At 34.8% G+C, this 17082-nt stretch overlaps 1 protein-coding gene across 2 annotated transcripts in view; it reads left to right on the top strand.

Annotated features, from left to right (window-relative positions):
- The window catches only part of SLTM (SAFB like transcription modulator), a 44454-nt gene that overhangs the window by 9917 nt on the left and 17455 nt on the right, over positions 1-17082 (top strand). Inside the window, exons 3-8 of one of the 2 annotated variants that reach the window (XM_024128718.3) lie at positions 2271-2335; positions 4978-5175; positions 6102-6149; positions 13825-13852; positions 15250-15664; positions 16295-16344. In XM_024128718.3, the coding sequence (XP_023984486.1) occupies positions 2271-2335; positions 4978-5175; positions 6102-6149; positions 13825-13852; positions 15250-15664; positions 16295-16344 (804 nt within the window). Of the gene's footprint in view, positions 1-2270; positions 2336-4977; positions 5176-6101; positions 6150-13824; positions 13853-15195; positions 15665-16294; positions 16345-17082 lie in introns of both variants that reach the window. The other variant, XM_024128717.3, reaches the window with a different exon arrangement.

Below are 17082 nucleotides of genomic sequence, written 5' to 3'. Positions count from 1 at the left end.
CCTGCCAATGCAGGGGACACGCGTTTGAGCCCTGGTCTGGGAAGATCCCCCATACTGCGGAGCAACTAAGTCCGTACGCCACAACTGCTGAGCCTGCGCTCTAGAGCATGCGAGCCACAACTACTGAAGCCTGCACGCCTAGAGCCCGTGCTCTGCAACAAGAGAAGCCACCGCAGTGAGAAGCCCACGCACTGCAACGAAGAGTAGTCCCTGCTCACCACAACTAGAGAAAGCCCGTGCACAGCAACGAAGACCCAATGCAGCCAAAAATAAAATATAATAAAATAAATTTAAAAAAAATAAAGGACTTTGCAAATTATAAAGCATTTTATGTTTGTAAAGAGTAAATAGTATTTGCAAATGATCTGAAGGAGTTCACCCGAAAGCTCTACTCTATAGGTTATTTGGTGGTGTGTGTGTTGGGGGCTGGAATCCTATAGTTTTATTTTATTTATTTAATTTATTTTTGGCTGTGTTGGGTCTTAGTTGCGGCACGCGGGATCTTCGTTGAGCCCTGTGGGCTCTTCGTTGTGTTGCGCGGGCTTCAGGGCCATGGGGTCTAGTTGTGGCGCGTGGGCTCTGTAGTTTGTGACATGCAGGCTCTAGTTGAGGTGTGCCAGCTCAGTAGTTGTGGCACGCCAGCTCAGTAGTTGTGGCATGTGGGCTTAGTTGCCCCGTGGCGTGTGGGGTCTTACTTCCCTGACCAGGGATCGAACCCTCGTCCCCTGCATTAGAAGGCAGATTCTTTACCACTGGACCACTAGGAAGTCCCAATCCTATAGTTTTAAAAAGCTTATTTCTTCTCAAGGGTAGCATCTTTAAAGTTTTTATATTATGGAACTTTCTCTAAACGTGATAAAACAATTTAGTGAGCTCTTTCTCACCTGATACTGTTTTCTTTTGTAAGGAAGGAACAGCTCTCTTGTTGCCCTTATAGTAACTTCTAATTTGTATTTTCTCTAAAATACAAATGCCACTAAGCTCCACATTTTGTTTCTCTTTTGATTCACACAAGCCCTCAGGGATATGAAGACCTCTTTTACCTCAGTGGATAAAAGAAAACTCTTTATTCTTAATCTTTTCACATATTTGGAAAGGACCAGTATCTTGTTTTGCTTTTTATCTCTCATTCATGGAAAGGATTTCAAATTGGGAGTAGATGCAAGATAGGAGCTGGTGAGGAGACATGGGAAAGGGAGGCATCCTGACTTTTTTTTACAGTTACCTCACGACTAAACCCTCTACTCTGGGGGTCATGGAAGCTTGAGACATGGCAACTCCTGTTTTGCGCAAAGGAAAGGTTGATTAGTTAGCCTCAGGAAAGAACATTCATTAACATCTCAAAATCAATAAAAATTTAATAGTAAAATTTTAGCAGCTGTGATTTTTTTTTTTACAGCATTTCTGATACATTATGGGTTATTTAATTAGTAGATTTTTGTGGACTAGCTTGAAAACACAAACTTTTAGCTTTGGCTCTGTGGAAAACTTTTTTTTTCTGATGTGGAAAACATTTTTAAAATTCCAACCACCAGTTTGCAAAGTTTTGAAGATGATGGTTGGGTCAGGGAGGCCTGTAGTCTCTCTAGAAGCTCTTGACAGTTTTTGGTCTGAAGTAATTTCTACTTGCCTTAAATCAGTTAAATCAGTCATTATGTTAAGCACCCAGGACTATTTATATTTAGGCCTTTGGAGAAACACAAAATAAGCATAAAAGCAGTCACTGTACTTAAGGTATTTTTTTAAATGGTGAAGCAATATGTACTTGAGAGTACAAGGCAATGTATAATCAGTTGATGGATTGTGAGGTGTCAAGTGTGAGAATTTTATTTTAGAGAAAGCTTGTTGACAAGGAGAACTTAGGGAAGGCTTTATGGGGGATATGAGTCTTGAATTTAGCTATCAGATGTCTGGTTATGTATACAAATAGTAGATAACTTGAAAGGTGCTGCTACTTCTGGGAGAATTGGAGGTAGAGAATTTGAGTGGTGTAAAAAATGTATCTCATATGTCAAGTCGGTTAAGATGATGGGTTCATATGTAGGATTAATTGTACAGTTTATTTTAGTGAAATGAAACAGCATGACATTGTTAATAAAGCTTTTTTTTGTTTGAGACAGCTGTGGCCAGGTGGTTTATAAGCAGTTGGCATTAGCTTTGTCAGATGATTTGGGAGTGGAGAGTGGTACCTCGGGGTAAACTTCTCTGAATGTTTTTTGCTTTTAAAGTAATAAAATATTGGTTGTTAGCCCATTTTCCTTCTTTCGCAGGTAAAAAACAGGAAGCAGATGAGTTGAGTGGAGATGCTTCTGTGGAAGATGATGCTTTTGTCAAGGTAAAGTGTTAATTACACAGGTTAAGATGTTTATTTTGAGCCTAGCATTTTGCATGATGAATTCATGCATTTTACTTGAACAATAGACACTGAAATATGTAGGTAAAATAATGATAGAGATTTACGTAATATTGTCAATCTTATTAATTCTCATAGTTGAGAAATATAATAAATAACTTTATCTTTAGTTAAATGAGACAAAGCAAAAAATGTTTGTCCGAGCCTTTAAGTAGAAATCTGAGACATAGGGGCCAGAGGAACAGCTACAGGACAATTGTTATCTTAGTTCCTGGACAAGGTACTGCCCATCGCATTAGCTTTCGTATATAACAAACAGAACTTAGAATAATGTAGTCCCTAAAATGGAGAAAGTTGCTGATGTGTTGCTACTTGGTGAAGATCAGATTAAGAAATTTGTTTTGCCCTTTAAAGATAAGCCAGGTCTTTATTGGCTAAAAAAGAATGTATTTTAAAACTGACAAACCAGAAATATGAAGTATTTTAATTTTAATTGAGGTTGTGGCAGTTCTATATACTGTTATTTTTAATCATAGTTAGATTTTTGTTTGTTTGTTTTCATTTTAATGAAGTGTGATCTGCTATTTACTGATCATTAGATCTTAGGTAGTGTGGCATTTGCAGGAATTATTTAATGAGCATAGTTCCTCTTAAATTATGTACATTTACACCCATGTATTTCCGTTTTCTGTGTACAGTTAGGCCATATTGCCGTAACATCTTGGGATGTCTGTGTACTCCACCATGAAGCCAGCTCAAGTCCATTCACCCACCCATCTTTCCTACGGTCTAGCTCTCTACCCTCCCTACGTTATATACACACAAGCCACACAGCACCATGCGTCTCAGTGCTTTGTATCTTGCACTTTGAGAGCAGGCACAGAGAGAGAGATGTTTGGTTGAGGAGTTAGCCCTGCAGTCAGATAGTTTAGGAAATGTTTGCTCAGGGATCCATTAAAATTGATGATTGCATGTCTGTAACCAGCTTTCGTTTGAGCATTTAAGAACTCTTCAATCTTTGTATTCTTTTATCCTTGTGATATATCTTCCATTAGGTTTGTTCCTTTGCTCTTATTTTCTCTAGTTATCTACACTAGTGAGTGCATGATTAAGCCAAAATTATCCATAAGCTGGAAAAGCATTGTGACTTAGTAAAAACCCTTTTAGTTTTCACATTTCTAACTTCCTTTCAGCTCTTCAATTCATAAAAATGTTTCAGTCGTTTGAAACATTACGAGATGTAATATTGCTGTCTCTTATATGTACTGCAAAGGATGCCTTTGTGTAATTGTTAAATGAACCTGGTCTCATAATGTCTAGAAGAAAAAAGAGCTTTAAAAAAATCCTATTTAAATATATCTTCACTCTTCTTATATTTCTTTTTCCCTTTGGAAGTATCTGCGTATGTGATGAATTTGATAAAAATTGAGTGAATATGCTTTCCCTGTTTCTCAGAGTTGGCAGTTTTGGAATTTATACAGTAGTGGTAGGTAAATATCACCTATTGCTTAGATATATGAATACTATAGGAATTACTTCTACTTATAGGTGAGGAGAATGGTCAAAGTTGGCACTTCAGAGTAGATGAAGTTCCCTCAGTGACTTCCCTTGTGATTTTCTTTTGTTTTGCACCTATTCTTCTACCATCATATAACCAACCACCTACTCCATTTTCAATCCCCTATGTTCCGCCACCCATAGGTAGTGAAGCTGGTTAAACCTCTGTCCCAGAGACGCCCTGCTCCCCAAGCACTCCATATTCCAGAACAATCGTATTTCTTCTCGGTGCCCACCAGAAATTTCTATTCACTCATTGCAGTTCAGCTATGAATGATTAATAGTTATACCCCTGCACTTTTCCCCATTTAACCCAGAAACTTTTTGTTAAATCTGCTAGATGTGCCATGAGAATAGGAAAGGAGGAAGGAATGTTCATTGCTTTCAACCCTTTCTCTGCAGTTAATCAAAGAGGGAACTAGGCAGATTTCTGCTTTTCTTTGTTTCTACTGAGGTACCCTTGTATCCTTAAACTTTGAAGGGCAAACATATTCTTTCACAGAGGCAATCCCAACCTATGTTCCTCTGCTTAATCAGCTTTGTGGCATAGTGGTAGATTTCAAAGCTAATACATTTAGATTAATTATTTGCATATTTTCTAAGAGCAGACATTGGTGTAACAGTTAGGATTCCTTATTATTAATCGGAAATAAACTTTATATTATCGTATGTAAGATTTCTTTGGTCTTTGAAGTTAAATCAAACTGACATGTGGAGAAAAGAAGTCATTTCTTTGAAGCCATGTCTTGAAGGACAGCTCGTACAAGTATGTGATATGGTAAATATTAAACAACTGGAACTTGAGAGCAATCCAGTTAGTGTGTATGTATTTCAGTGTAAGAGATTTGGGAACTCAGATGCATAGTTTAATGGCCTTGGTATTAGACCCACTCTATTTTTAAAGACACAGTTAGTGTGTCCTATAAAATGATTGAACTTTGACTTTGGGAATAATGTCAAAATATGATAAAAGTGAAACATTTAGGGATGTAAATTACCAAAAAGGTTTGGTGGATAGCCTATAGTACTTTGCCTCGAGTTGTACCAAATTTTCTTACCATTAAAAGGACTGTGAATTGGAGCATCAAGAGGCACATGAACAAGATGGAAATGACGAACTAAAGGACTCTGAAGAATTTGGTGAAAATGAAGAAGAAAATGTGCATTCCAAGGAATTACTTTCTGCAGAAGAGAACAAGAGAGCTCATGAATTAATAGAGGCAGAAGCAATAGAAGATATAGAAAAAGAGGACATCGAAAGTCAGGTCTTTAGCCAGTTTTTTTTAAAACGTGACACAGTTAAATTAAGTACTAAATAATAAAAAAGTATTTTTCTAGTTCAATGTGAAAGTCACAGAACTTACAAAAAATATATTTTTAAAGTTATTTATAAATCACCCAGACTCCTACCATCTAAGATGACCCTTTTATTTTTGCTTATTATCTTCCACATATGAATATATTTTTACCTAGTAGTTATCATGCCATGAGTTGCTATTCTATATAATATTTTCACATAACATATCGTAATGACTTCATAATTCTTGTGTTACACCGCAGTTTATTAGACTGTTTTCTATGTGTCTAATAGCTCCTCCTTTAATTTGGGATATTTAAGTTTTAAGTTGTTTACTACCCTGCTATGAATGAGTGTACCAATCTAACTCTGACCTTGCTAACATTATAAGCTGGTAGTTTTGGTTTGTTTTGTTTTTACTACTTTAGTAGATATAAAAGACTAATTTGCATTTATTTGGTTATTATCAAGGGTGAGGAAATTACTTATGAAGGTTTAACTTAAAAGCATATAATTTTTAAACCTTTTCTTTAAATGAAATAGATCATTTGTCCTGCTTTGAAGTATGTTAGTACATCTTAAGAAAATCAAGGGATTAGGGGGTCAGTATTCATGCTTAGAACACTTCGGTCTACCTAGAACACTTCGTTCTACCTAGCCTAATAAATGAAGGGCTCATGAAGGACATTTTTCTAATTCTTTTATCAATGTGACTAAGCGTTTCTGTTGGCATAAAAAATATAGCCTGAATTATTAAGCATTGACTTAGGACCCATGGTATCCATAGACCCTGCACAGAACACGAGGCAAGTGATAATCGGGTATAGCATAAAAGCATTCTCATGTTACCCAGATATTTTGTAAAGCAAAGCTGTTGTATACCCTTTTACTTAGGAAATTGAAGCTCAAGAAGGTGAAGATGATACCTTTCTAACAGCCCAAGTAAGTTTACATTTAGTCCTATGAATTTGATATTGTGGGTGGAAGGGCTTGGAAAAGGAATCTTATTTTGACTTCATAATTCTTTAATTCATAAAATTGCCTTAAATTTAATACTGAGTTACTTATGTGGTATATACAAAATACTTTAAAGTGGCAGCTGAAATTTCTGTTGCCATAGAGGTAATTGGAAGTCATTACAACAAGGTTCCTACCATTTTCAAAATAAAAATAAAAACAGTCTATCCTTTGTATAAAACATGACTCTAGTTACCAGTCTTTTGGGAAGCCTTCACACTCCTTGATATTTTTTGGTCACTTTGGTATAAAATAAATCATTTAAAAGTACTAATATCCTTTTCAAAGCTTTAAAATTTTGTTAATTTAACACTCCTAGGGTGGGCATAGTATAAAAATGATAAAAATCTCTGTTCAGTTAATTTACTTGGGATATGTATGTGTGTATGTGTGTGTAGAAAATGACAACTCTTCTATTCTGTATTAGATTTTGGTTTTGGTATATGTGATACGCATAGTGTACATTTTAAAGTATGATGTACAGATGCTGTAAACACATTTATAGCTCAATTTCTCTACTAAAAATTATCCTTTGTCTTTTTCTCATATCTGTACTCAAGAATGCCTTGTTCATGTACCCTCTTTAAATAGTATTCTTTCAAATAGAGATAGGGATTCCCTCTGTTTACTAGATTTAGAAAAAATAGTGATCCAGCTGTGTTATTTCCTCACTCTAATATTTACTGGAAGAGTATATAATGGGGCGTATATTCACAGACTGCTTAGCTGATTGCCTCTGGTCCTGCCTTCTTTCCTGTAGCTCTCTTGCCTTTGAAATGCTGGTGAGGCTATATATTGGCTCTCTGTGTTTATTGCAATGGGGGAGAAATTGCATTTCTGGGAGAAATGTTTTTGGTATTTTGGAATATTCAGGAAGGAAATATTAGGACTCTGAAAGTCTGTAGACTTGTCCCCCATACTATCATCCTCAGGTACATTCATTTCTGAATGATGAAAAGTAGATGAGGAAGATCAACTCCCAGATTGGAGGAGTACCTTTTCTAGATTACTAATTTGCAAAAAGGTAAAGTTGAACTCTTCATATTCTTTGGCAACGAGTTTTTAAATTTTCATCAAGGGCCTCTCTTACAGTTGCACAGGTTGTGAGTGTGTGAAAGCATCACATCTAAGGGTCCCCATTCTCATAATAGATTATATATTTATTGTAGAAATTTAACAGATAGAAGTATCTTAAGGAATGAGTGCCTTTTTCTAATTTTTGCAAATTTTTATGGGCTAGATTTGGCCTTGCTCCCATTCCATCCTGAGAATGAAATAACACATACTTCTCATCAAGGGGCAAGTTTTGCCTTATCATATCAAAAGGGAGGTTACATCTTCAGAGAAGTTTTAAGTAAAATGACCTTTTTCCTCTTCCTAAATAATGTATAGTGGAATATCTAGAAATATATATGAATGTATCTGAGTTCCATCATGATCTGATGCTTCTAAACATGATTAATGAATGTATTGTCTTACTACGTATGTTAAGGAATACTGCATAGAGTGTACCCATCACACAGTTTCTGCTGTTATCAGTTCACGGGCAGTATTATTTCATCTATACCTCTGTTCACTTCCCCTTTTCTGCATTATTTTGAAACAAATTCCAGACATCATATTTCACTTTAAAAATTTCTGTATGTAAAAATTTCAAAATTTCAGAACTCTTATTTTTTACAATATTACTCCTAAAACATGATTTTTAATATCTTCAAATACTCAGTTGTCCAAATTTTTTTTAAAAAACAGGTTTTATTTGAATCCAGATACAAATAAGATCGAGACATTGTGATTGATTGAAATGTCTTTTAGGCCTCTTTTAATCTATAGGTTTTCTCTCCATCTTTTTTCCCTTGCTATCTTATTTGTTAAAGAAATTGAGTTGTTTATCCTATAGAACAAGAGTTGGCAAAGTTCTTCTTAAAAGGCCAGGTAGAAAAGGCCATTAGCCGTTGTGGGCCATATGGTCTGTCACCACTATCCAGCTCTGCCATTGTAGTGTGAAAGCAGCCACAGACATTAGGTAAATGAATGGAGATGGCTGTTTCAATAAAAATGTTTACAAAAAGAGCATCTAGCATAGTTTGACAAGTCATAGAGCTTCCAAAGTCTATATTTTGCTGATTACATTCCTATGGATTCGTTCAACTCTGTTTACTGTATTTCCTGTAAATTGGTAAGTTGGTTATAGGATCCAGAGGTTTACTATCTGATTCCTGCGGCCCCATCTCCATCCTCCCAAGACATACAACTAATTCCCAGGTAGTGTTGTATTCTTCTATTTGGATACACATAATGTTTGACTGTATCTTCTTGATAATGGTACCAATCATTGATGATCCATACTGCACTGATTATTTAGGGAGATCAAAGCGGTGATATTCTAATTCTGTCATTTTTTTCTTTATTTGTTAGCTGGAATGTTCCTTGGAAAGAGAAACTTCTCCTCACCTGCTATTTGGTTACCCCGTGGTACCATTTACAAAGAAAGGCGGGATATATGTTTGATTATTTTTCTTTTATTTACCAATTTTCAAAATAATGAGCTGGTTCATGAGCATCTCCAATAGTGACTAATGAGGTTTTTTTTTTTTTTCCTTTTTCTCCCATAGTTTCATTTTGAACTCATGGACTTAAATATTTTTAATGTATTTCAGTCCATTGTAGTTATTATCCTTATTAATGCTCAAATTGTCCCATCTGTAGCCAGTGAGAACCTCTTCAAGTTGGATTTTGAGTCCTTTCAACATGATCCTAGTAGTCTTTGCTTCTGTGCTTTCTGGTAAAGATGTTCCATTTCTTGCTCCAGACCTGTAATTAGCCGTTTTTTTCCTTTTAGTGGTAAATGGTATTTCAAGACAATAATCTCCATGGTAGGGGTATTTCATTGCCACTGGGTTATTCATGTTTTCTAGGCCATTTCAATGTACAGTGCTAGAGAATGTGTTTTTTGTTTGCTTGTTTTTGTTGGTTTTTACTTCTAAGATAAAATAGATTTTTGAGTTCATAAGGATACTTCTAAGTTAATTATTTTCTTTATCTCACAGTGTATAATATATACAGTAGTCCTAGAATGATAATACCAACACCACCACCAGTGTGATTTCTGAAAATAATTTAAGGTTTTTCCTCCCAGTTGTATCTCTCCTAAGGATGTACCCCTCTAGGAACAAACAAATCACTGTGTTTTAGACTAGTCTTCTGTATGATCACCAACTAATACATATTTAGGTTGACTTGTTTCATTTTATTTTTAATGTTTAAGTATTGTTTTTAAAAAAAATTAATCTGTAACTTCTTGTGAGTCTATAATTATTTCAAAATAAAAAGTTATAATTTTAAATTTAATTTTATAATTATTTAAAATATTTACGTGGTTCCAAAGTCAAATCTAAGAGACAGGATATATTCAAAAACGTCCCCTTCACCCGTCCCCTTATTGGTGAACTTTCTAAAATTCAGGATTTATCCTTTTATTACTTGTTTTTAAAAATATAAGTAAATAGGCAGTGCCTTTGTATAGGGATATATTTATTTAAAGCCAGTCTTCGGGCTTTGACTTGAAGCTTAAATCTTTAGCTTTCAGGTGTTAGCCTCTAAGCAGTTTGTCACACCAGGTAGAATTTGGTTTGCATTCTGTTAGTTATAATATTGTGAGTTTGGGCATGTTTTCTTAGTCAATTTCTATGTCTGTAAAATGAACATTGTAAGTCCTACCTGCTAGACTGATGTGAAGATCAATCATATACCCTGGCACATAGTACATGTGTAATTAGTGGTTACTTGTAGTATTGTTTTACTTGCTTGAAGGTATCAGTTACTTGAGAATTGTTTGGAAAATTTTCTCCAAAATGTTTCTATTTGGTAATGCTTTAATTCTTAAAAATTTCCTCTAGTGTCAATCTTGTCAATCTTCTATGATTGCATCATGTATATTCCTTTTTCCATTTGCCTTTGCCCCTAATGTTTCATTAACTTGAAGGGCCGTCCCTTTTTTGGTCATATGAAGTCTATATACCTCTCAAAGCCAGACTTATCTCTGTCTCCTTCATAAAGCTCTCTCTCATATCTCTCTCATGTAGTGCTTTACTGTTTACAGAGAACTTTTTACACCCCTTATTTAATTCTATATATCCTATTTAGGTCATATGTTATCTCTATTTCATAGGTAAAATTCACCTAGGTAGATGACACTACCACAGAGTACAACTGTTTTAGTGGTAAAGACAGAATAAATACCTATGTCTCATGGTGCCTAGTCTGGTATTCTTTTCACTAAATGACTCCACACTCGTAATTGTTGTTTTCTGAATTCCATTGTACTTAAACAGTGCTGCAGTTAGTTCAGTCCCTCCACCTAAAAACAGCAGTGTCTTACACTACATTTATTTACTGAATTTATTCAGTAAATTCATTCAACAAATATTTGTTAAGTGCTTATTATGTGCCAGGTATTTTGTATTTTGTATTTCCCACAGTCTTTAGCATATTGTCAGATAGATAGCACGTAGTTAGTGGTTTAGGGTTATTTTGAAGGTTTATTGTAAATTAGTCAGACTGAATACAGTGTTTATATACAAGTCAGGGGAAAGGAGGCCTTCCAGAAGAGGTTTTCTTACTTAGCACATATATGTACATGTATCACAAGATTAACCTAGGGGAAGGTAATAGAATGGGTATATAGTAAACACTTTGTTAACTGAAAAACAAGTCCTAGGCTTGTCTTTATCTCTCACGAGTCATTGCTGCTCCTAGAATGAAATAAAAATAGAGAAGCTTTCTGTATTATTTTCAAATTTGACTTAAGCGTTGTAGATCCCATTACAAAGATAAACAACATGAACATTATAGACATTTGTTTTCATTTTCATATGTGAAATACATTTTTTCAAGATAAGCACAAAAAGTAGTTAATTTAAAAGGATGCTTTTCATTGTGGTTACTTATTTACCATATTCCTTATTCTGAAAACATCTGTTTTCAGTGGAGGAAAATTATTTTCAAATAAGGTACATGTCATGTCTGTGCCTATATATCATTTACAGGGAAAATTTTCCACTGTATTTCTTGTATTTCTTGGTTTGTTTCTTTATTGTAAGGAATGGTTTAACCTTAGTAGTGAGTGCTATGTTTACTGCACATACTGAACAATAACGCAAATATGCACTGGTATGTGGCTCATCTTTTCTACTAACCCTAGTTGTTTTTGTGCTTCACCCCCATTGTAATCAGTTTGTTTTCTGGAAGTTGGCTCAGACTCCTTTCCTAGGGACATTTAAATATATGTAATAAGGCTAGTGTTACTACTATTTTGAGAAACTAAAGTTGTGAAACCCTTCGGAAGACCTGTTGAGTAATTAGGATAGATACCCAAAAATTCTTGAGCAAAGTAAGGCAAACCTTACCAATTATTTTAGCAGCTAGAAATAACATTTCTAATTGGCAGAAAGTACAGCAGAAAGATTTTGTTTTTTACATCACAGTATTTTTTTAAATTTTACTTTTTTAAAAATGGCAAATACTTTGGCCATTTTTTTTTTCTTGAACATATCAATATTGCATCTCTAAAAGAATATCTTGGAAGTGGTGTGCTGTTGTATCACAGGTAGATAAAGGAGAGGCAAGTTGCATTCTTTAAGTTACTTTATTCTGCTTTTAAGTAAAAGTTAAGATATTCCAGTTTATTTATCCCTCTGAGATAAATGACTAAAAGAGAGTTTGGGAGAAAAAGACTTATCAGTAATTCCAGCATAACTGATCCTTTCTTTGCTGTCACTGCCTACCACTCCACCCAAGTTAAAGCATTTTTCTTTCCTTTCCAACTGTTGCACATTAGAAATGTAATGATTAAAACTAAATTCCAGCATAACAATTAGGAGATTATTAGAGCACAGTATAATGGACTTACATCATAATAGGATTCACATTGCTGTCAGTCAGTAATCTACTTGTTTTGGACTATTTTACTTCCTAAGCTTATGGCTTAATTGTTTCAGTGTTTTCAGTTTCCTTCATGTTACTTTAGTTTGCAGTATAATTGGTCATTTCCTAATTGGGGCACTTATGTGTTAACGTAAAGTTGAAAAATTATTTTTAAAATGACTTCTCAGAAATATGTTACCCAAATGTTAATTTTGAGCATATGGTAAAATATTTGACATTTTTAAAGAATGCATGCTTTTATATGAATCTAAAATTGTGTTATAAGATTAATGCGGCATTTAAAATTTTGTTTACAGTTCAGTTTTGCCTTCAGTCTAATTTCCCTGCTAGGCTGTTGCTCTAAGGCACTGTTCTTAAAGTGTAGTCCCTGGACCAGCATCAGCATCACCGAAACTTGTTAGAGATGCAGATTCCCAGGCCATACTCCAGACTTGAATCAGAAACTCTAGGGTTGGTGCTCCGCAATCTCAATCTCAATCCCAAGTCCTCAGGGGATTCTGATACAGACTCAGAGTTTGAGAACCACTACTCTAAGGCTTCGTGTATGGTAGCTTCACACCACCTTGACTGAAAACAATCTACTTCTACTCAGCTTTTATTTTAAAAGTTATAAGTTAAAACATTCCTTAATTTTTTTCCATTACTGAGATTATAATGCATATTACTAGCTTATTTGTTATGATCTTTAATTTTGGGAAATGTTTTTTCATAATTCAGTTATTTTTGTAATATTAGCTTGGTGTAGAGTAAATAAAGATTTTCCCCTCTGTGCTATTCTTGTTTTCAAGCCAGCACATGCTTAATTTTAGATTATGTGATGTCACAAATTTTAAAATTGAAATATCACATATTTTAAAATTAAAGCCAACCATTAAAAAAATTGTGTCACTTGTTTTGATTACCTTAGCACAAATACCATTTTTAAAGTGGCTGACCACCATTGTATATGAGACAGCTTATGAATTCATTTTAACAGATTAAAAAGGAATGAAGAATTTGAAACTACTCTTGTAGTCATTCCTACTTCTGAGATGCCTAAGAAGGGAGTGTTTTTTGTTTATTAATATGCATTCCATCCCTTGAAAAGTATATGTTTTCATGTTAGATTTTCTGGTACATTTTGAATAGTATGTCCTAAGAGTGCCTTTGAACCGAGTCATGTAAAATAATCAGGGCAGGCTTTTTATTGGCGTCTTTTTGCATCCTCTCTTTTGGGGCGGTGGGGGGCCCGAGCCTCACGGCTTGTGGGATCTTAGTTCCCAGACCAAGGATCGGACCCAAGACCCAGCAGTGAAAGCGCCGAGTCCTAACCACTAGACCGCCAGGGAATTCCTAGTGGCTTTTTGATATGAGTAAGAGTCCGGTTATTTAAACTAGTTTTGAGTAGTGAAACTAAATAATCCAGTTCATTGTTGATATAACCACTGACAGATTTGCCTGTTTTCTTGTGTAAAATAATGTATACCAGACATACGCTACATTTCTGTAAATGTGTTTTGGTTCAGTTCTGATTGGAATATCCTGTATTTGTTAGTGATAGGTGTCTCTAACATTATTAAATCATTCAGCAATTAAACTTGATAGATCTTGTACTATTACTGAAATCCAGTTTTAAGTGAATTCATTTTACATTTGATTATTCTTTGAATTTCAGGATGGTGAGGAAGAAGAAAATGAGAAAGGTATGTTTGATGCTAAGTAGAGTTTAAAAATTGGTGACGTTTAGAAAAACAGTAAATTATGTGAAAATAAAACATTCCTTATTTGAAATCTTATTTTTGAAATGAGTTTATTTTCAAATTTATCAACTTAATGAATTAAGTTAGCACCTTGATTTTATTTTTCAATTGGTTTTAATTTTCTTTTTAACACTTTAAAGATATGTTCTAACTTAATGGTACATATCAGTTACTGTAGTGGACAATGCCATTTTTTATTTAACCCAATTTAAATTTTATTTTTAAAAATAACTCCTAGCATACGGTAAGTTGATTACATTCTTAAGACTGGCACTGCAGTAACTTATACGTGCTTATTGGGAGTCCTGGTATGTAGTGGATAATTAATTTTACAACTAGTCCTAAAAATGTTGGGTGACCAGGAGACTGACTTTTTGTTTGCTGCTTAGAGAAAATTCATACAGTCTTCTGACAGTTTCAGTAGTTTAGGAGAGCTATCTCATCCAATACAATTGCAGGGACACCAGTAGCAAAATACGTGGTCAGTATGAGGTTTATGGAAGAGTTCTTGGAAAGACGTCAAAGGATCTTCCTACTTTGGACTAGAAAGGACATGGAACAGGGTTCTAAGCAAGGCAGAATAAAAAACCTAGAAGAAATGATGAAGTAAAGCTACCAGCTGAAAATCTCAGATGCCCGAAGCCTTTCTATTTTGGGGGAATGCAAGACATCTTTGAAAATGGTAATTGCAGGACTGACTGGACAGGATGAAGCCTGGAAATAACCACTTTCCTAAACATTATGGAGCAGGCCATCTTTGGAGCCTCCTGTAGCAGTTTTCCATGTGATTCTGGACTACACAAGAACTGAATAAGAAGAGCGAAAAAGATGAGGCCCTGAATACATCGAAGACCGATTGGTATCCTCAGACTGTGACCTTTCAAGACGTCACCATGGGAGTTCTGAAGGTCACAGGGTTAAATCCCAAGATAATTTGAACATTGAATACCAAATCTGCACTTTTGTCACTCTCTCATGGAGGAAAAAAAATCTTCCATATGCCATTAACTTATAACCAGAAATGAAGAGCTGGTATCCTCAGGATGGAACCATTTCCTCACTTTTGTTGTTTGGTATTTGTATTTAGAGATCATTTTTTCCATGAAGAATAAGTGATCCTGGGTAAAGGATTGTTTATGTTAGTTAATACCCTTGTGTTTTTCTTCCTAACCTTCCATCAGTGCTAATAACTGGCTTTATATTTTCTAGGTCCTATTCTAGCTTATGAATATGAAATTGTTTAAACTTCTTGTTTTGCCGTATTTATTCCTGTTAAATCCTCTTAGATATAGCAGGTTCTGGTGATGGTACACAAGAAGTATCTAAACCTCTTCCTTCAGAAGGGAACCTAGCTGAGGCTGATCACACAGCTCATGAAGAGATGGAAGCTAATACGACTGTGAAAGAAGCTGAGGATGACAACATCTCGGTCACAATCCAGGCTGAAGATGCCATCACTCTGGATTTTGATGGTGATGACCTCCTAGAAACAGGTAAAAATGTGAAAATTACAGATTCTGAAGCAAGTAAGCCAAAAGATGGGCAGGACGTCATTGCACAGAGCCCGGAGAAGGAAAGCAAGGATTATGAGATGAATGCGAACCATAAAGATGGTAAGAAGGAAGACTGCGTGAAGGGTGATCCTGTCGAGAAGGAAGCCAGAGAAAGTTCTAAGAAAGCAGAATCTGGAGACAAAGAAAAGGATACTTTGAAGAAAGGGCCCTCGTCTACTGGGGCCTCTGGTCAAGCAAAGAGGTTTGTTTTTCTATGTCAGTTCTTTACGATACTGAATTCCAGCATTCAATAAGATCACTCTACATTAAGGGGGTGGCTTCAAGACCATGTACAGTAATTAGTACTTATGATCCTGCCTATAATATTTTTGACCGTCATAAGTTACTTTAAAAAAAAATTCAAGATCTTCGTAATATGCAGTGTGTCCTACTGATTGCATTGTCGAATTGTCAGCATATATTTGGTTTTTTTGTTGTTGTTTTTTTTTTCAAATTGACAATTTTTTTGTGTTTTATTTTTAAAAATCCTTGTGATGATGGTTAATGAACAACTATCAGTCCTAAGAACACAAAATGAAGTCAAGTCCCAGTCCTGAAATCTGGAGAAGATGGCCATATATCCACTGAATAGAATTGTCAGAAAATCTAGATCTTCAGGCATCTTGGGGAAAATCAGTGCAAGAATCCTAAGGGAATCATTTGTTCAAATAACCTAATCTAGGCCTTTGGAATTATTAATTTGTATGAATAGCACTAGTTTGAAATATAGTCAATATCAAGCTGTTCGATTTCTGTTCTTTTGTTTTTTTCTGTTGTGTTTTTTTTTTGTTTTGTTTTTTTTCAATTTTCTTCTGGTGATTTGCTTCTTTAGCTCTTCAAAGGAATCTAAAGACAGCAAGACATCATCCAAAGATGACAAAGGTAATGGATTTCTTTTCCTGTTTATTTCAGTGATAAATTGCATATTTTCATTAAAAAGTAATAATTGCCTGGGGTTTCCTTTCACATTATTTAGTCCTCAAAAATTGACATACTAAAATTTTTCGATGGCCTTTATGTAAACAATGGAGTTAGATTACAGCAAATTCTCAGTGTGATTGAAGCATTACTTTCTTATTTACTTAATTTGTAAACTGGTATGAATTTGCTTAAAATATATTTGGTCTGTGTTTTTTACGTTGTGTTCTAAGCATCTGTATGGAATATACATATAACATATTTTGTTTTCTTATATTATAATTTCAAGTATTTTATCTTTGATTGCAGTCACTTTTAACCCCTGTACACCACCACAGTCTTTTCCCTTTCTGTCTAGTAGGAAATATGGTATAAACAGTATTTGTGTATATTTGTGGAGCTGAAAGAAAGTCAGTCTCTTAACATTTGGTTTTACTTTCTTGATTCTTTAAATCAGGGCACACTTCTGTTAATATAGCCAGTTATACAGTATTTTAATTCTTCGGAATTTACTTCCTATTTGACTTATTTTGCACTGATGAGAGTTTTATGTAGAAAAGTAGTTTTATTTTAATTTTTGTAAGCTTAAAGGTGCATTATTTGATTACTTTTTGTTACTGGGAAGTCTCAGTCTCAGTTTGTCTCCTGGTCATGTGCTTTAGTGCCATCTTGTATATGCTGTCTACCTGAAAAATATTTCTT

This window comes from Physeter macrocephalus, chromosome 11, assembly GCF_002837175.3.
Source record: "Physeter macrocephalus isolate SW-GA chromosome 11, ASM283717v5, whole genome shotgun sequence".
Taxonomy (NCBI): Eukaryota; Metazoa; Chordata; class Mammalia; order Artiodactyla; family Physeteridae; genus Physeter; species Physeter macrocephalus.
Note: the sequence above shows the minus strand (reverse complement) of the source record. Positions and strands in the feature narration are given on the sequence as shown.